The sequence below is a fragment of the Camelina sativa genome, chromosome 3, assembly GCF_000633955.1.
Source record: "Camelina sativa cultivar DH55 chromosome 3, Cs, whole genome shotgun sequence".
Classification (NCBI taxonomy): domain Eukaryota; kingdom Viridiplantae; phylum Streptophyta; class Magnoliopsida; order Brassicales; family Brassicaceae; genus Camelina; species Camelina sativa.
The window spans coordinates 5463681-5484041 of record NC_025687.1 but is presented as its reverse complement, the minus strand read 5'-3'; the positions used below and the strand labels follow the sequence as shown (position 1 = coordinate 5484041).

The 20361-nt window shown below is 37.2% G+C and overlaps 4 protein-coding genes across 10 annotated transcripts; all 4 read right to left on the bottom strand.

Moving 5' to 3' along the window:
- Window positions 2364-4565, bottom strand: LOC104771138 (thylakoid lumenal protein TL20.3, chloroplastic-like). 2 transcript variants are annotated; one of them, XM_010495616.2, is made up of 7 exons: window positions 4380-4565; window positions 4086-4274; window positions 3957-3986; window positions 3687-3793; window positions 3027-3061; window positions 2810-2938; window positions 2364-2705 (listed from the first exon to the last, which is right to left on the bottom strand). In XM_010495616.2, exons 1-7 carry the CDS (start codon window positions 4541-4543, stop codon window positions 2514-2516), a joined length of 846 nt encoding a protein of 281 aa, XP_010493918.1. In that variant the 5' UTR covers window positions 4544-4565; the 3' UTR covers window positions 2364-2513. The 2 variants fall into 2 exon arrangements, with proteins under 2 accessions (XP_010493918.1, XP_010493923.1); XM_010495621.2 differs by having other exon boundaries at window positions 4086-4269; window positions 4380-4556.
- On the bottom strand, window positions 4672-6055 carry LOC104771153 (putative pre-16S rRNA nuclease). 3 transcript variants are annotated; one of them, XM_010495637.2, is made up of 6 exons: window positions 5699-6055; window positions 5447-5619; window positions 5305-5373; window positions 5145-5196; window positions 4915-5065; window positions 4672-4764 (listed from the first exon to the last, which is right to left on the bottom strand). In XM_010495637.2, exons 1-5 carry the CDS (start codon window positions 5969-5971, stop codon window positions 4916-4918), a joined length of 717 nt encoding a protein of 238 aa, XP_010493939.1. In that variant the 5' UTR covers window positions 5972-6055; the 3' UTR covers window positions 4672-4764; window position 4915. The 3 variants fall into 3 exon arrangements, with proteins under 3 accessions (XP_010493939.1, XP_010493933.1, XP_019098959.1); XM_010495631.2 differs by having other exon boundaries at window positions 4680-4768; XM_019243414.1 differs by lacking the exon at window positions 4672-4764 and having other exon boundaries at window positions 4800-5065.
- On the bottom strand, window positions 6132-10022 carry LOC104771169 (acid beta-fructofuranosidase 4, vacuolar). The gene is made up of 7 exons (XM_010495649.2): window positions 9540-10022; window positions 9164-9172; window positions 8197-8441; window positions 7327-7944; window positions 6803-7218; window positions 6633-6720; window positions 6132-6534 (listed from the first exon to the last, which is right to left on the bottom strand). The coding sequence occupies exons 1-7, from the start codon at window positions 9952-9954 to the stop codon at window positions 6316-6318; spliced, it is 2010 nt and encodes a 669-aa protein (XP_010493951.1). The 5' UTR covers window positions 9955-10022; the 3' UTR covers window positions 6132-6315.
- On the bottom strand, window positions 13208-19660 carry LOC104771087 (transaldolase-like). Of its 4 annotated transcripts, none has more exons than XM_010495587.1 (10): window positions 19601-19660; window positions 19251-19326; window positions 19139-19182; window positions 18940-19044; window positions 18766-18846; window positions 18624-18688; window positions 18460-18529; window positions 16128-16303; window positions 15905-16043; window positions 13208-13537 (listed from the first exon to the last, which is right to left on the bottom strand). In XM_010495587.1, the coding sequence occupies exons 4-10, from the start codon at window positions 19039-19041 to the stop codon at window positions 13391-13393; spliced, it is 780 nt and encodes a 259-aa protein (XP_010493889.1). In that variant the 5' UTR covers window positions 19042-19044; window positions 19139-19182; window positions 19251-19326; window positions 19601-19660; the 3' UTR covers window positions 13208-13390. The 4 variants fall into 4 exon arrangements, with proteins under 4 accessions (XP_010493889.1, XP_010493883.1, XP_010493866.1 ...); XM_010495581.1 differs by lacking the exons at window positions 18460-18529; window positions 18624-18688; window positions 18766-18846; ... (2 more) ...; window positions 19251-19326; window positions 19601-19660 and adding exons at window positions 16374-16443; window positions 16538-16602; window positions 16680-16760; ... (2 more) ...; window positions 17165-17240; window positions 17515-17574; XM_010495564.1 differs by lacking the exons at window positions 18460-18529; window positions 18624-18688; window positions 18766-18846; ... (2 more) ...; window positions 19251-19326; window positions 19601-19660 and adding exons at window positions 16374-16443; window positions 16538-16602; window positions 16680-16760; window positions 16854-16958; window positions 17053-17124.

Sequence of the window (20361 nt, the reverse complement as noted above, 5' to 3'; positions counted from 1 at the left end):
ATCAGAGCTTCAGCTCTCTATACATGAACAACGACAACGAGCAAGTGATGGACCAAGTCACTGACTGGAGAGTTCTCGATAAATTTGTTGCTTCTCAGCTCAGCAACGAGGAGGCCGCCACTGCCTCTGCTTCTCTACAGAACAATGCCAAGGAAACAAGCAATGCTGAGTACCAAGTTGATGAAGAAAAAGATCCAAAAAGGGTTTCAGACATGGGAGAAGAATATGCAGCTTCTACTTCTTCTAGTTGTCAGATTGATCTATGGAAGTGAGCAGAAAGAATATTATCTCATATAAATGCATATAAACATATATATAATATACGTACACACAAACACAGTACTAATCAAGTGTAGGTGATGATGGTACAGATTTATGTTTGCTTTGATTCTTAATTACTACATTATTGAACTTATGTTATACGCATATATAGACATTGCGTATCTATGCATGTACTCAATATGATTAACCATATGTAAACTCTAATCTAAATGTAACTTCAATATTTTTTTTAATAACAATGGTCTCTTCCTATTATTTTAGTTTTTAGAGAATCGATCTATATATATATACTCAAATACTAACAAAAAAAAAGCTATATACATCAAATTTATCTATCTCATATTCTCTCTGTAATATATCCACATCTCAATTTGTTATTTTAGATGTGTTCACTTTTAATATAACAAATTTCAGATACTTGAATTTCATATATGTGGACAACTATGCATGAATTATGTATTTATTATATATGTACTATAGTAAAATACACACAATCTACACAGTTCATAAGCATATATATATGGCAAATTTAGAAAAATATAATAAACAAAATTAAAGTTGGACGAGCTAGCGACTTACCGGAGTTGTGTTCTTGAGAATAATTACTCCAAATGAAGCTTGAAGAGTATGTATAGCCATAAATAGTGAAAACGAAAGAAGGAGAAGAATGTGGCCTTGAAGGACATACATAAGTTTTAATGACATGTTGTTGGCTGGTGTCAAGATTATGTTATATAGAGACAAGCAGTGGAAAAAGAAAGAAGAACCTTTTTTTTCTTTCTTTCATCTGGTCACAAGAAAGAAGAAGCTAAAGCATGTACTTTCTCATGAAGAATTTTGTAATTATTGTGTTTGATTCAAGGTCGGCACAAAAAGAAACAGTAGATTATAATTTACTTGGATGTGAAACTTATTTTTTAAAATAAAATTACTGCGATACAATAGAATTTTGTAATTAAAGATTAAAACATGAATTAACTTAGACGACTAAATTCTATTCATCGATCATCGCACAATGCCTACAATTAATTCATCATATTTTGGAGTACTATGTTGCATATATATAGGACCCAATTAGTTCTTTAAAACCAGTTTGAACTTGTACATTTAACTCTAACGTATTCAACCCTTACAGGTAAACGAAGTATAGCTCCATCAACAACTAAACACTCCATCACTATTCGACAAGATATTTCACGAATGCCGTTCCATTTTTGTCGAATATTGGTTTTTCTTCAGAAAACAACTTTTTTTTTTCATTAGAAAAATATGATCGAAAATATTCCGCATTTAATTTAGTCCAAGGAACATAATGATTTGGGCGTGCTCTTTGGGGTTGACAAACACGGTCCAGAGAAGTTTGGATACTGGCCACAATTTCTTTTTATTACCGGCGAATATTATAAACAAAAACTAATAATTATCAAATCCTAAGAGTTAGATTAATCACCAATACTTGTCGATACCGACCTTGAATCCTGAGTTACAAACAATAGGGAGCGAAGGAGCATAATAGACAATAGCATGTGATGTATCATCATTAGTGTATTTATACCTTTTCATATAAGCCACAAATCCCAAGACCATATCATCTTTTGACACACTAATGATTACTCCCTTTCTTTTTTATTAGTTGTTGTTTAAGGTTGCTTCACACAAATTAAAAAGACCATTAATTTTATTGTTTTATTCCTTTTAAATATATTTTATAATTTTTGATTGGTTAAAACATTAAAACAGTTAGATAAAATTGGAATATTTACAAAATATTTGCATTGGAAATCTAAAACGACAATTATTATTACACCAAATTTTAACTCTAGAAAGACAATTTATAAAAAACGGAGGGAGTATTTAACTAATTTTGAAGTAATTATTTTATTCAATTGCTAAGCTTGTGCTAAGTGCTAACCATTTGGAAGAATACTATCGAAAAAATTATGTGGTACTAAAAGTAACCAGTTATTTAAAAATACTGATCTGACAAAGTGGTAGGGGACGACCTAGGTAGAGACATTCACCGGTTAAACAGGCTTTTTTATATCTTTTGTCTTAACAGACAAAACTGATCATTTTCTCCTTTTCTTCAGTGTAATCTTCAACTTCTTTTTTTTCTTTCTTTCCAGTCATTTACAATTCAATACTCCTATAACATACGTTGCACAACATATAAAGATACAAATGCTATATCTGCATTGTAATCACGCATGACGTATTATAACATATTGGAACTACTTGGCATCACAGAGTCCGGTCTTTTCATCGCAGAATCCATCACGGCCGAGCAGACGTTGAGGTGGTGCACTGAGAAGAGGAGAAGAAGGCGAGCCATACGCGTTCCTCCGGCTATTTCCGCAGCCAAGGCTCTTCCTCGTGTCCACTCCGGTTAATGGGTTTGTCCCATTTGCGTATTTACACAGAGCCTTCACATAGAGATGAAAACGATTCGTCCATGGCTTTTTCAGCTTTTGATAATGGAAGCAATGGATAATATGTAATAATGTTGAGTAACAGCTAACAACGTTACCTGTTTTTGAAGAAGATCAATTACAGCGTCACTAAAATCCGCACCTTCGATTTTGGCACCACCGAGGTCACTTCTGGTTAGCACCGATCGGACCAGCACAGCATTTGTCAGATTTGCCTCATTTAGCACCTAAAATCGCCAGAGGAAATAATCGAGCTTTAACCTAAAGACAAACGAGCTCATATGCAAATGCAAGTATAAACTGTATAGTGTTTACCATGCGGTCCATCAATGTATCACTCAAATCAGCACCTGCCATTGAAATGCACAGCTTTCATAAACATGAACCACGCATTAAGATTAAGGTACATGAGAAGAATTATTGTGAATGAAAATTTTCCCTCAGTAAGTAGAAAGCCTTTCAAGAATTGGCTCAAGTAGTTACAGTGGCCAAAGAACTGTTTCTGTTCACAGATGCATGCCAGATTTTCGTGAGGCAAAAAGGTGGAATCAAATCAAGTACTCAATTCTCAGATGTCTAAGGCTAATTCAATATTGGAAAACTCTGACGTTGAATCTACTGGAGGGTGTCACTATGTACATGGTGAAGTTCTTGGAGAACGTTTTAAGGAATTGAAGATAGACATCTCCGGGTCCTAAATGCTCACATAAAGGTTGACATATCAAAGATGAAAGACCTACTCCAAATGGATCTAAGAATGTAACATATAGAGTAATTGTTACTGGATTCGAGACTATCTCAAATTACATGTGGACACAAAGAAAAGTGAGATTCAAGGAAGTTTAGTAAAAGGGTACATGTGAACAATAGACTATGATTTGTGGAAGTTGTTCTGTTTCATAATTCTAATACCATCAATCCATAATCATTGCAAAGGGAAGGTAAGTGGTAGCACAGTTGAGAGAGACTACTAACCTGAGAAGTTAGCTTTGTATGCAACTGCTTTTTCAAGATAAGCACCATTGAAGGTCGAACCACTGAAATCAGACTCTCTCATGTCTGCAGAAGTGAAGTTGGCTCTTCTGCAATAATCAGTAAAGCCATTACACACAATTAGAACAAAAATCTTGCTTCTTCAAGTAAAAACCTTGAGCATAAGTCAAAACTTTTATTCCTGATATCAAAGCTTTGAACTTTGTTGTGTTGATTCCAATCTCTATCACCAACCAAAGTCAAAAACTTTACCTGAAATTTTCATTGGAGTGAACTGTTTTGCTGCAAAAAAAATAGTGTTCATCTCAGCGAACTTTCACCATCAATGAACAAATGAAAATTCTCAAATGAACTTTTTAAGATAAGAACACAATATGATACCTGAGATCAGCAGAACCATACTGAGCAGCCGAGCCAATCCCGAACTCGCCACGAGTATCGGCCTCGAACTTGTTAAGCTCTGCCATAGCCGGTAGGCCAGAGCTCGAGGCGATAACCGCAGCCGCCATTGCTGCGGATAAGATCCTCTTCCACGTGTTTGATTCTTCTGCGCTGGAACAACAACCTTCCCTTTTCGGAAGAACAGTATTAAGTTTCTGAGCATCCGAAATTGAGAAAACAAGAAAAACATTGTGAGACTCCACGTTTGCTAGTGAGAAGTATTCGAGTCCTCACCTAGTGTTTGATGAATCTCTGATTTCTGAGTTTGAACGAGCATTAAGCTGTAGACGTCTCAATGGGTATCTCTGAAAATGGTACGGAGATCTTGAGACAGAAGATGAGGATCTTGAAATGTCAAGTGACTTCATAGGTAGAGGAGAGAGTGAAGAGAAAGCCATTGTTAAATCTCTAAACTTTTGCAAGAGTAGAACTCGAAATGTTACATTCAACTTTGTGGAAGAAGAGATGAATCTGGCACGTGTGACTGATATTTCCAACTTTATCCACTTTGCTTGGGTCAGGTGTGCACACGTAGGTCACTTTTGTTCTCCTGTTTTGTTCTTGACTTCTTGGTTTCAGAACTTCCCAAGTCTTGCATACAATTTCACTTAACTCTGGTCTGGCTTATGTCACACAACACAAAAGCAGAGGAAACAACAAAAGACCGGATCTTTTAGTTTGGTTTCAACAAAACTGTCAGCCATGTGGACTGACAAGGTCATAACTCATAACAATCGTTGTAGTCATAGAATTCAATAAAGCAAACTACATTAGAATGTGTAATACTCCTCAAGCTTGTCAGGATTAAAGTCAGGGTCTACAGATGCACCGTTCTTGAGCTTCTCTTGAAGCTCTAAACTCTTGGGAAGTATAATCTCAGCTCCTAGACCTTGCGTAGAGAAATACCTCTCTAACAATATCTGTAACATAAGAATTATCAAAAAACATAGTAGTTACAGTTTAAGAACTCAAAAGATCATCCTGCTCTCATCGCCTTACCACAGCAGCGTATGCGTCTGATCTGCTCTGTCTCTCACTCTTGCTGAGTCCCCTGGAAATCCGAATATAGAATGTTCAAACAACAACACACACACACACACAAAAAATTCAATCTTTTAAGGAGACACTAATGCTAAAACCAAAGAACAGAGAGACTAACATTACAATCATTCGGTCTGAAGCTTCTGATGTTGTCCCATGTTCATCAAATACATAAACTCTCCAACCCCTGACCAAAAAAGCAAAGAAATTTCGAATTTTTATTATATTACCACAATCTTAAGTGTGTGAGTGTGCTTCACCTCTCAGCTGCTTGAACAGCAAGACGTCCAGCAACTGAACGGATTTTGTTCGACTGAATCGTTTCTTTCCCATCAGAAGATCTCGGCAACCCAATTATGAATTCATCAACCTCCTCTTCTTCTGCTATTTCTAATAGCCTAGTCTCTAGCTTTTGTCCTCTCGATTTCAAAACCTAATCATATATACCTAATTCACATTCAATTCCATCAAACCGTAAACGCAACGAGAGCGAGAGAAGTTTCGAAGTTTACCGTGAGAGGTTTAACGGAGTAGCCTTTACTAATAGCGATTCCGGTTCGAGATAAACCTAAATCTACGCCCAGACTGAACCCACCTCTCCAGTTCTGGTCTGTTTCCCGGCGAACGGCATTAGGTGGGATTTCGTCAATTGACGTCGTTGCCCTCAACGCTAGAGTAAAATTACGGGTTCCAATGGGAGATAAACGATGAACGTGAGGGCTATTTACGTACTTTTGTGTTCTGAATGATATTGCTGTAGTGGAGAAACACTGAAGAGAACACATTGCAATAAGCAAAGAAGACGAACAGTCTCAGTCCCAGTCCCAGTCCCAGTCCCAGTCCCAGATGATGATGAAGCCAAAAAGACTCTGTTCTTGAAACCCTCTGACCTATCCCGAAGGTTTTGTTTATTTATTAAATAAAAAAACCGATTGAAGAAAAAAATCCAAAATTGTAAATTTGTAATAACGATGAGTGCCCCTTTTTCTTACATGATGAATGAGATCAAATTAAAATATTAATTAAACGGCTAAATTGAGAAGAGAACAAAAAGAAAAAGAAAAAAAAACATTATTTATTACAGATAAATCTAAAAAATGAGGTTGGGGAGGGAGTAAAAAATAATAAATCAGGTGCGGGTGAGAGCACGGACAGCTTCCTCAGAGTAAGGATGAATAAAAGCACTGTTCATTTGCCAGACTTTAAACGAGGCAGTAACAGTTGCATCAAGAGCGTTGTTGAACAAGAAGAGCTTCGCTGCTCCATAGATTGCTGTTGTTGGATATACTCTTGATGTTATACATGTTCTTCCACCTTGTCCGAATGCTTCTACTATTGAATGATCCACCTATATATATAACAAAAACATATAAATTCAATTCCATACTGTTTTGTATATTAATGAAAAGTATGATAATATCAAAGTATGCTTAAAAGTAAATTTACCAAAATTCTCATGGTCAGTTTCTCCCCTTTTAAAACTGGTACGACGCTACCGTATATTGGCTTGATGACATCGTTTGCAACAGATGACCTGTTGTCATAGTAAAATGTTGTTTTCATATATTATGGTTGGATATATAAAAATATTGTACTAGTTTATAAGGAATATATACCTGGAGGTGTCTGTGCAGAAGAAAGTTTTGAGTTTTGAATCTTTTCCTTTGGCTATATAGAAGTAAACTGGTGTTTGCTCGGACAAGCTCTCAGTGGCGAGAACAGAGAATCCGAATGGCCCTAACGCATTACGGACGGTGGAGCCAGCTCCGTTTTTCTCGCAGCTGAATTCCTCAGCCTCAGCCACCACTGAAGCGTCTCCGAAGAATTTGTCGAGAGACTCTTTCTTGATTTCAAATTCTGCTTCGATGTCTAGTTGAGTCGCGGTACCTACATCGACAGGTACCACAGACCCGGGACTGAGTTCGAGATCGAATTTCTTGCTGCTTAGTCTAAGAGATTTGATTTCTTCCACCGGCGATTGAACCAAGTTCTTCCCTGTCTTTGTGTCGAGGGAAACGGTTCTTGGAATACCCTGATCATCATTGTATCAACAAAAATATCAGAAACTTGGGTTACAAGCAGCTATTACAAAGAAAAACCTAACTTTGACAACACATCATGTCAAGGAAACAAATCATACCTGAAGAGAAGACCAACCCTTTTGTACATCAGAAGCCTCACTATCAGATTCACCAATCCAACTCCACAAGATTCTTCTACCCTTGTTCTGGTCGTAAAATGTCTTTGAAGCATAGAACTTTCCGTAATCATATCTTAAACTGGAACTCATCCCAACATCAATAGTAGGATCATCCGGGATCCATGTTCCGTTTGATTCGAAATACGTTCCTACGGCATAATGGTCGAACCTTGTGTCGTCCATGCTAGCCTTCACGATGTGCTTCACATCCGGTCCGTTGACCGAAGTGTCAAGCCCATTTCTCGCGGTCTTAGACACCGGGTAAAAGTCAACGCACTCCCACATCCCTGTGTTGGGAACTCCGTGCAACAACGAGTCAAGTTTCTCGTATGTTTTAAAGTCGGTCGTGTCATACACAAGTGAAATTCCGGTCTTGTTGATCTTGGAACCGATGGTGATCCGCCATTTTCCTTCTGGTGTTTTCCACGCAGTCGTTGGGTCTCGGAAGTCCTTGGGGAGGATACCGGGAGGAGGTACTAGAACCGGATTTCCAGGGAACTTGACCCATTTCAACAAAAGTGGGTCGTTGAGGTCCTCAGGGTAGGCAAGGTTTTGCACCTAAAAACATTATATGAAGATCATTGATTAAATCATTAAACCTAATTTACATGTTCTATATCTAACATACCAAAAATCTGGCTATAAACGTATTAACTCTACTATTAGTCTACTATTAAAAAATTGACACTATCACATGATATGTTATATTGTTTCAGGAGTGTTATTTTTTTTTTTAATACATATATTGTTTTATCTTGTTCCGACAATTTAAGGAGTGAATGTAAGTTGGAACATTTTCGGGGTACATACCTGCACGGCTTTGTCGGTGGAACCGGTGTAGAGCATGACTATAGAGCCATCGGGGAGGATTGTGGCTGAGCCAGTCCAGACACCATTGGAGTCGTACCATTGATCAGCGACCATGGCTAAAGGCAAATGGACCCAATGGATTAGGTCCCTAGACACGGCATGGCCCCAAACAATGTCACCCCATACGGCTGCGTTTGGGTTATATTGGTAGAAGAAATGGTACCATCCCTTGTAGAACAATGGACCTGTACACAATGTAAAACATTTAATTTTACTAGGGTTAAAACGAGAATAACTCAGAAATATTGAGGACTTTAACAGTATATAAGAAAGTTTAAGGTACCAACTCGAAAGATAGCATAGTTTTGTCTACATAACATACCCCACTGGCTTTATTTAATTTGAGACAGTATCCAAACTTTGCATTCACAAGGAGCCCACTTTATACAATCAAGATTACTTTTCTATGGCAACCAATGATTTGTACATATCTTTATAGCATGTGGTAAATCCCACGTGGGTTACTACAAACTGGCAAAATAATGTTTTTAACTAAAATAAATTTGCAATTGGTTGTGAGGTAACTCTGTTCTGATTTTGTCTCCAAACATTTTTAACCTTTTTAGTTGTAAGGTACAACAAACTGGCAAAATAGAATTCAACCTAAATAATAATACTATTAAATTTTACAATTGGTTGTTAGGTAACTCTGTTCTGATTTTGTCTGTGAACTTTAACTTTTTAGTTGTTATATTTAATACTACATCTTATCTTGACTGACATTAACATTGATTACAACGTGAATTGTGTGATATGTTGTTCTGTGATCTACTACTTTTTGTCGCCTCCAATTATTTCTTTTTCATATTTTATTAAAAACATATATATACCAAAATTAACGGGATAAAGTAATTAGATTTCTTAAAACATGAATATTCAGAAGAAAACAAGAGGAAAGTAAACTTACCATTAGGATCTGCAGAAAGATAATCCCAAATTTTTCATTGAGCGGCAACACCATATTGGATCAAGGGAAACAAAACAAGAAACAAGAAAAATATTAGAGTTGTAATTTCCCTAAACACATTGATTTGAGCATCTCACTGGATTTGAATATTGCATAATTTAGAAATAAGAATATGAATGTAACATTATATCTCTCAGATTATGGAAAAACAAATAAACATGAAAAGGAAGAATGAATATTCTATGAATTTGTAACAAGATAAAAAAAGAGTATATAGTTTAATTTCTTTCTTCTTTTGCTCAAATTAAACAAATAATTAAAATCAATAATTTATTATTATGTGTGTTTTTTGTTTAATTTAAAAGAAATTGCGTACCGTTCATCCAGTTCTCCTCAGGCTGGAAATGAAACGCCGTTCGTTGCCATGACAACATACTGTTGTTCCATTCGAACGCCGGCGTGTTCCGACCACCGGAAAGTTTCCACAACCCATCATTGCTTTTCTCCGACACACCAGCAAGACGTGCACGTGACGACGACGTTGTCTTCTCTGTTTCGTCGATCGCATTCGCAGCTTCGTTGGATCTAGATCCGTCTTGTGTGGCGATAAGAGCGACGTAGAAGGCTATGAGCAAAAGCCCGAATGAGACGGCGAGGAGGCCTTTATATGGTCTTCTTCTCCGGGGATGTGTTTCCGGGTCGGATCTTGACCCGTCCGGTAATTTCGTGTACGGACATAATGGCTCTTCTTCTCTGGCGGAGATTGGCAAGAGAGCATCTGAGCTCGCCATTTTTTTTTTCGTTTTCGAGTTTTTTCTTTTTTCTTTTCTTGCTGAGATTTGATGACACGAGAAAGAGCAAATGTATTTATAACACCGAGAAAATGTATATTTATAAATAAAAAAAGATAGATTTTATTATTTATGTTTTCCTGCTTCGCTGGAAGAGAGAGAACTGGGTACAAATGTCAAAAGCAAAAAGAGTTTGGTCTCCAAATTAGAACTGTAAAAACAAAACAAAAAAAGCGTTTGGTCTGCATATTAGAACTGTAACAAAATAAAAGAGAGAGTTTGGTCTGCAAATTAGAACTGTAATTTTCTATTTGTACTAACGCCGCGTTATTTAGAATAAATCATTAATATAGTAAAAACTAAAAAAAAATGTTTTTAATTTTATGTATTTGTGCTATAGAATTTTTTACCATTCGTGTGCACAAAAAAAGAAGAAGATTCTTTTACGGATTAGATCAAGAACGTAAACTAGAAAAGTTTATTTTCATAAGGAAAGCAATTGTATTCGTCCTTATCGGCTTAATTAGTCTTTTGTTTGTTTGAATGGGGGATGAGTGTGACAATGATGTTTACATTGGATTGTCCACGTAGTTTCATACATATCCGTATATAGATAGTATTCAGAAGTTTTAGAATACCGACTTGGGTAGATGTAGTTCCTAATATGAATTTTCAGAATATGTGCATTGCATATAATATCTAATTTATCACACAAATTTAAATCCAGTAAATAATTATATATGATTAATGATACATGTATGAAACCAGGTCACTGAACACAATCCTATCATTATGCTGTTACTGATTCAACTGTTCTACTTTTCACTTCAAGATTTGGAGAGTAGTTCAGAAATGTGAGACTGGGACAGAGTAATTTAATTACAGTAAATGCTGAAGTTGGTTTCTGAATATGTTTGCTCAAGTTTAGTCATTGTCTATATTTGGTGTAATTATTTTTTTGTGCTCCCCGGCTCCCCCGTTGGATACTCCCCTTAAATTAAACCACTTTGATTAATTTATATCGTAATCATGGTAAATTTGGTAATTACATTAAGGCAAGCCAGTCCGAGTAAGGAGCAACGCATACGTCACATACACGCTATGCAACATATTGGGTTATAGGAAAAAGGGCATGAGAGGATTTGCTGTGTTATTTTTATAATACTATAACCTTTGCTGTGTCATTTAAACTAATTAACGAGAAAATAAAAGTTATTCAACTACATTTGGACCCCGGATATATAGTTTTATACTAGTTTGTATTAGTTTTATTGTTATCTAATTAATAACCCGAATACAAATGTTGTACGTAGTATGACATGTTTATTTCAGGAACCGAAGGCAAGAAACTAGGGGTTCATATCGGTTAGGTTTTTGGTGCTTATATACCTCAATTCTTGTTACAAATTCATTCTTGTTACAAATTCCAGATAACTTTTTAGTACACTTAAATTTTTAAAATTATTCAAACGAATGATTCGATGCGTTTTAGTATATGTTGCAAAATGTTAAACTATCTCGAACAAGTAATCTTTATAACATATACGTACAAAATACATAACCTTTGAGTAATACATTACAAGTTAGGTAACCCATCTGAAAATGATAGCGTGAGTCAATAGTACACGAACATTTTTCTGTTTTTGACGTCCGTGTAATAGTGATATTACTTTTCAACGTTGAAGTAATAATAATTAATCTAGAAAGACTCGTGAAACACGAGAACATGACCGGCCACTTACTAGTTTAAATTTCCATAATAAAGTAAAACTCTTTGCCTAAATAATCAAATAAGTTAAAAACAAATAACTAAGTAATTCTTATGTATTTCGAGTTGATGATATTAAGAACTAGCTAGACTCCAAAGGTCTCAGATCTCAGATCTATAAAAACATGGGCTAATGAAATTTGTTTTTTGTTTATCTGGATTAATCAACAATAATTATTAGGTTCACTGGGAAAACTAGTAATGCAATCAAACTATACATCTAACCACTTGTTAGTTCGGCCAAGCACATGAATCATTTGTTTATATATATATATAATACGTAATCTCAATCACAATTGTCTTGTCAGAACTAGTGTCCAATAATGATGAAAAGAAATGTACCAACGCCGATTTATACAAAATAATTAACAATTACTATTATACACGTGAAACCTCTTGTAGCCACATAGCAATTGCATGTGGAAGCGAAGGATTGGCCAACTAAGTAAAATGTGAAATTAATTATATAGTCTCTTAATTCTTATGGCATCCACTAACCAAGTGAGATCATAAAGAGACCACAATTTGTTATAATTGTGCCATCTATAACGCTAAATACAAACACGGGTCATGTGAAACCATTTTTCTTTTCCTTTTTTTTACAAACAAAACTCTTTAAGGTTGTCTTTCTGTTTAATATTGTAGAATTTACAGCGATTTACGTTAACTCGACGAACTGGAAAAGACAAGATCTTGTATATGATTGTAGGATGTGGGAAAACTAGATCCACATGCAGAAGAAGACCGATATGTTTTTTGGCAGACACCACGTGCTCTGTCTCCTTATAGAAATAGAACCTTTGATTTGTTGCTAAAACAATAATTCTAGAAAGAAAGAAAAATAGTCCGAGGAAATTTGAGAACCTTATAACTTTTGTATTCCAAAAAGTAATAATAGCGTTATCCTTTCTTCGATAAATAAAAAAAAGGATAAAGCAATCACTCTATTGCACTCAAAATTATTCGAGCCAGTAATGGAGTTTACATTGAAATGGAGCTATATCATTGTAATTATTGATTGATACGAACCCACAACAATTTACAATCACACACGTCGTCAAAAAGAAAACACAATTAGACAGTGGAAAAAATATAATGATTGAACCCTACTAATATTTGTAAGATTTAGAAGATAAATATTACACTGGGTAATAAAGTCGTGCATATCTGCTTGTGTGAAAATTACTGAATTATAGTATTATCTGATATTAAAGGAGGTTGATAGAGAAGTGACCTGTGATCAGATAATGCATCTGACTGAGATGGATAAATTTTTACGTTCAGCCTCTTCGTTATGTAGCATTTTAGTAAAGTAAACAGTACTAGGATGCCATCATGCCAATGTCCGAATTTTTTTGTTAAAGAAAATAATTTATGTCCTATTTTAGTTTGGTTTGAACTTTTATAGAACCAATTGGGTTTACGGAAATAATCGGTTTGATATTGGTTCGTATGATTCGATCGGTACCATTTAGGCTTGAGAGATGAGAGAACCTACCAAGTCATTTTACAGAAGAAAACAACCCTAAAGTTTCAGACGAAACAACATGACAAAGATTAGTTTTAGTCTCTTCTTGTAGCGGAAGAAGTCTCAGACCAGAAACCATGATGAACTACTTACTACAAGACACATGAAAAAGCTTAGTGATGAAGGGAAAAGCTTTGTTCTTAGACATTAGGAGGTGGCCAAATCTTCCCAAAGAGCTCTTCAACGCGTTTGGCTTGGTTCGCATAACCTTCGACACCAGCTGATAAAAGCTCCACTGATGCAGGACCCATAGCTGAAGCCATGCTTAGCTGGTCCCATTTGACCAGCTACACCAGAATCAAACAAACAGAGTGAGACACTGGTTTAGTGAAAGCAGAAGCAAAAAGTGTGTTGGATGTATAGGTTCAGAACTAACCTCTTTGTTGGTGAAGTTGTAATGCGTTGCTGTTTCAGGAGTAAGTTTCCGAACGAATGAGTATTTTTCATCGTCCGGAATGGCAGGTGAGTCTTTGAGAGATTGCAGTACCTTTAACGGTGCAATCACATAATCGACCCTGAGACCGAGAAGAACACTGAGAGTTAGAATGGTTTCAGAATCTGCTGATGGTCGAAACTGCGATTTGGAAGTTTAAGTTTACCCGAGAAGACTGAACAAGTCTTGTTTGTTCCGGACAGCAGCAGCCATCAGCTTGGACTTGTAACCATACTTGTGAATGTAGTTATATGATCTTCTCACCAAGGCCAAACCAGGATCTTCTCCGGATTTAATAGCAGTTTCAATCTCGGTATCTCCCGAATGATTACGCGCCCAGTCCTAAAGATTTTAAGATATGAACTTTGACATATCACTGAAATTACTAAGCATATGTTGAAATAATGGTTACCCTGAGGCGACCGACAAAAATCTGAATGACAGAAGCACCGGCTTGAGCAGCTGCTGCAGCTTGAGCAAAGCTGATGATAAATGCAAAAAGAGATTATAAAGAACACAAATCAGATGGATGGACAATATTAAAACTAGAGAGTCAAAATGTATGTTTAATGGTACCTGTAAACGAAGGTTATATGCGTTTGGATTCCCTCAGATTCCAACAATCTTGCAGCTTCAATACCCTATCAGAGCGATAAGCACAATACTAAAGAGACCGGTAAAAGTGAAAGCTCTGTTATTTGCTGAACAACAATCGTACTTGCCAAGTTGCAGGGATTTTGAATAGGAGCCGGTCGTGTGGTACATCGATTTCATTGTATAGCCTCAGCAGATCATGAACCTACACACATCGTCACATCACATGTCAGTGATTTGAAGATACGGGAAACGTATACCCAAATTATTTTATATATGGTCTACTTCTAGTAACTACCTTGCGGATAATGCCGTTTGTGTCATAAGCAAGACGTGCATCCACTTCAGTTGAAACTCGACCTGGAACGAGTTTGACAAGATCGCCACCTACGTTGACCATAGCCTGCACTTTCCTCATCAGTAATAAGGCAAACAAACTCTTTAAGCAGCAAAGATCTGAAAGAGAGGGAATACAGATAAGAAATAAGAAGATCAACCTTATTGGAAATGCAAGAGAGTCGAGATTCAGTGGTTTCGAGCCCTGCACAAGAAGAATCGGCTAAAGCCATATACTATCATATAAAATATCAAAACTCCTGAAATGCTTACGCGGAAAACTGTATCAGGTAGACCACAGATTCCCAGAAGAAGAGAAGAGCTAACTGTAGCTGCAGTCGGTGGGAACCTGCAGATCAGTAAAATACAACAAAGGTATTAACCCAGCAAAACTAGAAAACCAAAAAGTTATACTATCTCTAAGCTAAAGATAGAATTTCACAATATCTTTAAGTTAGAAATTAGACTTGTGAGGGAGCTTTTACATCTTAAGCTATAGTTTATTTCTTGTATCCTTAGATGAAGACATGAACTCAGTAGAATCTCAAGCTATAAGAATGCCTGACTCCTATTTTATGATATAACAGTGTAACTAAAGTCTCATAGGTAGAGATATATCATACCTCTCAAAGTCATCGAAAACGACTGTATCAAGAACAATCTCGCTAAAGGCTGAAACAACATCTAGCTCATTGTTATCACCTGGAAAAACACAGGTTCAATAAACAATATCAATGATGGTCCAAAGCATTCTAGCAAAGTAGAAAGTTCAGATGAGTGTTAACATGAAGTAATTTAAACAAACCTGCAACCAACCTTTCACTATGACAATCAGATTCGATGTGCTTTGAGCGCTCGTGAAAGACAGAGTTGTTAGCAATGTGAATAGCCGCCTCATTGTCGCAAAACAGAAGAGTCGACTTATGGAGAGGAATCTGAAGTTCCTTAAAAAACTTGGCAAGCCAGACAAGTTCATCAGTAATCAAAGAAAGACTACGATATTCGGATTCCGTAGAGGACTTTGACACAACTTGCTGTTTCTTGGATCGCCAAAATATCAAGGATGTGCCCAAGAATATGCAATGTCCTGAAGTAGAACGTCTTGTGTCTGGACAAGAGTTATAATCCGCATCTGCAAAAGCTTGAATCTGAAGTTCTGCATTGGAAGAATAGAACAAACCCTGCCCAATAGTGCCTTTGATATAATGGAGAACTCGATAGGCTGCTTGGAGGTGATCANTAGTGAAAGCAGAAGCAAAAAGTGTGTTGGATGTATAGGTTCAGAACTAACCTCTTTGTTGGTGAAGTTGTAATGCGTTGCTGTTTCAGGAGTAAGTTTCCGAACGAATGAGTATTTTTCATCGTCCGGAATGGCAGGTGAGTCTTTGAGAGATTGCAGTACCTTTAACGGTGCAATCACATAATCGACCCTGAGACCGAGAAGAACACTGAGAGTTAGAATGGTTTCAGAATCTGCTGATGGTCGAAACTGCGATTTGGAAGTTTAAGTTTACCCGAGAAGACTGAACAAGTCTTGTTTGTTCCGGACAGCAGCAGCCATCAGCTTGGACTTGTAACCATACTTGTGAATGTAGTTATATGATCTTCTCACCAAGGCCAAACCAGGATCTTCTCCGGATTTAATAGCAGTTTCAATCTCGGTATCTCCCGAATGATTACGCGCCCAGTCCTAAAGATTTTAAGATATGAACTTTGACATATCACTGAAATTACTAAGCATATGTTGAAATAATGGTTACCCTGAGGCGACCGACAAAAATCTGAATGACAGAAGCACCGGCTTGAGCAGCTGCTGCAGCTTGAGCAAAGCTGATGATAAATGCAAAAAGAGATTATAAAGAACACAAATCAGATGGATGGACAATATTAAAACTAGAGAGTCAAAATGTATGTTTAATGGTACCTGTAAACGAAGGTTATATGCGTTTGGATTCCCTCAGATTCCAACAATCTTGCAGCTTCAATACCCTATCAGAGCGATAAGCACAATACTAAAGAGACCGGTAAAAGTGAAAGCTCTGTTATTTGCTGAACAACAATCGTACTTGCCAAGTTGCAGGGATTTTGAATAGGAGCCGGTCGTGTGGTACATCGATTTCATTGTATAGCCTCAGCAGATCATGAACCTACACACATCGTCACATCACATGTCAGTGATTTGAAGATACGGGAAACGTATACCCAAATTATTTTATATATGGTCTACTTCTAGTAACTACCTTGCGGATAATGCCGTTTGTGTCATAAGCAAGACGTGCATCCACTTCAGTTGAAACTCGACCTGGAACGAGTTTGACAAGATCGCCACCTACGTTGACCATAGCCTGCACTTTCCTCATCAGTAATAAGGCAAACAAACTCTTTAAGCAGCAAAGATCTGAAAGAGAGGGAATACAGATAAGAAATAAGAAGATCAACCTTATTGGAAATGCAAGAGAGTCGAGATTCAGTGGTTTCGAGCCCTGCACAAGAAGAATCGGCTAAAGCCATATACTATCATATAAAATATCAAAACTCCTGAAATGCTTACGCGGAAAACTGTATCAGGTAGACCACAGATTCCCAGAAGAAGAGAAGAGCTAACTGTAGCTGCAGTCGGTGGGAACCTGCAGATCAGTAAAATACAACAAAGGTATTAACCCAGCAAAACTAGAAAACCAAAAAGTTATACTATCTCTAAGCTAAAGATAGAATTTCACAATATCTTTAAGTTAGAAATTAGACTTGTGAGGGAGCTTTTACATCTTAAGCTATAGTTTATTTCTTGTATCCTTAGATGAAGACATGAACTCAGTAGAATCTCAAGCTATAAGAATGCCTGACTCCTATTTTATGATATAACAGTGTAACTAAAGTCTCATAGGTAGAGATATATCATACCTCTCAAAGTCATCGAAAACGACTGTATCAAGAACAATCTCGCTAAAGGCTGAAACAACATCTAGCTCATTGTTATCACCTGGAAAAACACAGGTTCAATAAACAATATCAATGATGGTCCAAAGCATTCTAGCAAAGTAGAAAGTTCAGATGAGTGTTAACATGAAGTAATTTAAACAAACCTGCAACCAACCTTTCACTATGACAATCAGATTCGATGTGCTTTGAGCGCTCGTGAAAGACAGAGTTGTTAGCAATGTGAATAGCCGCCTCATTGTCGCAAAACAGAAGAGTCGACTTATGGAGAGGAATCTGAAGTTCCTTAAAAAACTTGGCAAGCCAGACAAGTTCATCAGTAATCAAAGAAAGACTACGATATTCGGATTCCGTAGAGGACTTTGACACAACTTGCTGTTTCTTGGATCGCCAAAATATCAAGGATGTGCCCAAGAATATGCAATGTCCTGAAGTAGAACGTCTTGTGTCTGGACAAGAGTTATAATCCGCATCTGCAAAAGCTTGAATCTGAAGTTCTGCATTGGAAGAATAGAACAAACCCTGCCCAATAGTGCCTTTGATATAATGGAGAACTCGATAGGCTGCTTGGAGGTGATCATGTCGAGGAGCTTCAGAGAACTGACTGCACTTGTTGACGGCAAAGGTGATGTCGGGACGAGTAATTTGAAGATACATGAGCCGTCCAATGAGTCGCCGATAGACTTTACCATCAACAAAATCACCACCAGTATCCTTAGAGAGCTTGACACTGGGATCCATAGGGATGTTAGAAGGCTTACAACCAAGAAGACCTGTTCCATCAAGAAGATCCAAAGCATACTTCCCTTGACAGACATGAATACCTTCAGCAGATCTTGCGATTTCCAAACCCAGGNGAACTTTGACATATCACTGAAATTACTAAGCATATGTTGAAATAATGGTTACCCTGAGGCGACCGACAAAAATCTGAATGACAGAAGCACCGGCTTGAGCAGCTGCTGCAGCTTGAGCAAAGCTGATGATAAATGCAAAAAGAGATTATAAAGAACACAAATCAGATGGATGGACAATATTAAAACTAGAGAGTCAAAATGTATGTTTAATGGTACCTGTAAACGAAGGTTATATGCGTTTGGATTCCCTCAGATTCCAACAATCTTGCAGCTTCAATACCCTATCAGAGCGATAAGCACAATACTAAAGAGACCGGTAAAAGTGAAAGCTCTGTTATTTGCTGAACAACAATCGTACTTGCCAAGTTGCAGGGATTTTGAATAGGAGCCGGTCGTGTGGTACATCGATTTCATTGTATAGCCTCAGCAGATCATGAACCTACACACATCGTCACATCACATGTCAGTGATTTGAAGATACGGGAAACGTATACCCAAATTATTTTATATATGGTCTACTTCTAGTAACTACCTTGCGGATAATGCCGTTTGTGTCATAAGCAAGACGTGCATCCACTTCAGTTGAAACTCGACCTGGAACGAGTTTGACAAGATCGCCACCTACGTTGACCATAGCCTGCACTTTCCTCATCAGTAATAAGGCAAACAAACTCTTTAAGCAGCAAAGATCTGAAAGAGAGGGAATACAGATAAGAAATAAGAAGATCAACCTTATTGGAAATGCAAGAGAGTCGAGATTCAGTGGTTTCGAGCCCTGCACAAGAAGAATCGGCTAAAGCCATATACTATCATATAAAATATCAAAACTCCTGAAATGCTTACGCGGAAAACTGTATCAGGTAGACCACAGATTCCCAGAAGAAGAGAAGAGCTAACTGTAGCTGCAGTCGGTGGGAACCTGCAGATCAGTAAAATACAACAAAGGTATTAACCCAGCAAAACTAGAAAACCAAAAAGTTATACTATCTCTAAGCTAAAGATAGAATTTCACAATATCTTTAAGTTAGAAATTAGACTTGTGAGGGAGCTTTTACATCTTAAGCTATAGTTTATTTCTTGTATCCTTAGATGAAGACATGAACTCAGTAGAATCTCAAGCTATAAGAATGCCTGACTCCTATTTTATGATATAACAGTGTAACTAAAGTCTCATAGGTAGAGATATATCATACCTCTCAAAGTCATCGAAAACGACTGTATCAAGAACAATCTCGCTAAAGGCTGAAACAACATCTAGCTCATTGTTATCACCTGGAAAAACACAGGTTCAATAAACAATATCAATGATGGTCCAAAGCATTCTAGCAAAGTAGAAAGTTCAGATGAGTGTTAACATGAAGTAATTTAAACAAACCTGCAACCAACCTTTCACTATGACAATCAGATTCGATGTGCTTTGAGCGCTCGTGAAAGACAGAGTTGTTAGCAATGTGAATAGCCGCCTCATTGTCGCAAAACAGAAGAGTCGACTTATGGAGAGGAATCTGAAGTTCCTTAAAAAACTTGGCAAGCCAGACAAGTTCATCAGTAATCAAAGAAAGACTACGATATTCGGATTCCGTAGAGGACTTTGACACAACTTGCTGTTTCTTGGATCGCCAAAATATCAAGGATGTGCCCAAGAATATGCAATGTCCTGAAGTAGAACGTCTTGTGTCTGGACAAGAGTTATAATCCGCATCTGCAAAAGCTTGAATCTGAAGTTCTGCATTGGAAGAATAGAACAAACCCTGCCCAATAGTGCCTTTGATATAATGGAGAACTCGATAGGCTGCTTGGAGGTGATCATGTCGAGGAGCTTCAGAGAACTGACTGCACTTGTTGACGGCAAAGGTGATGTCGGGACGAGTAATTTGAAGATACATGAGCCGTCCAATGAGTCGCCGATAGACTTTACCATCAACAAAATCACCACCAGTATCCTTAGAGAGCT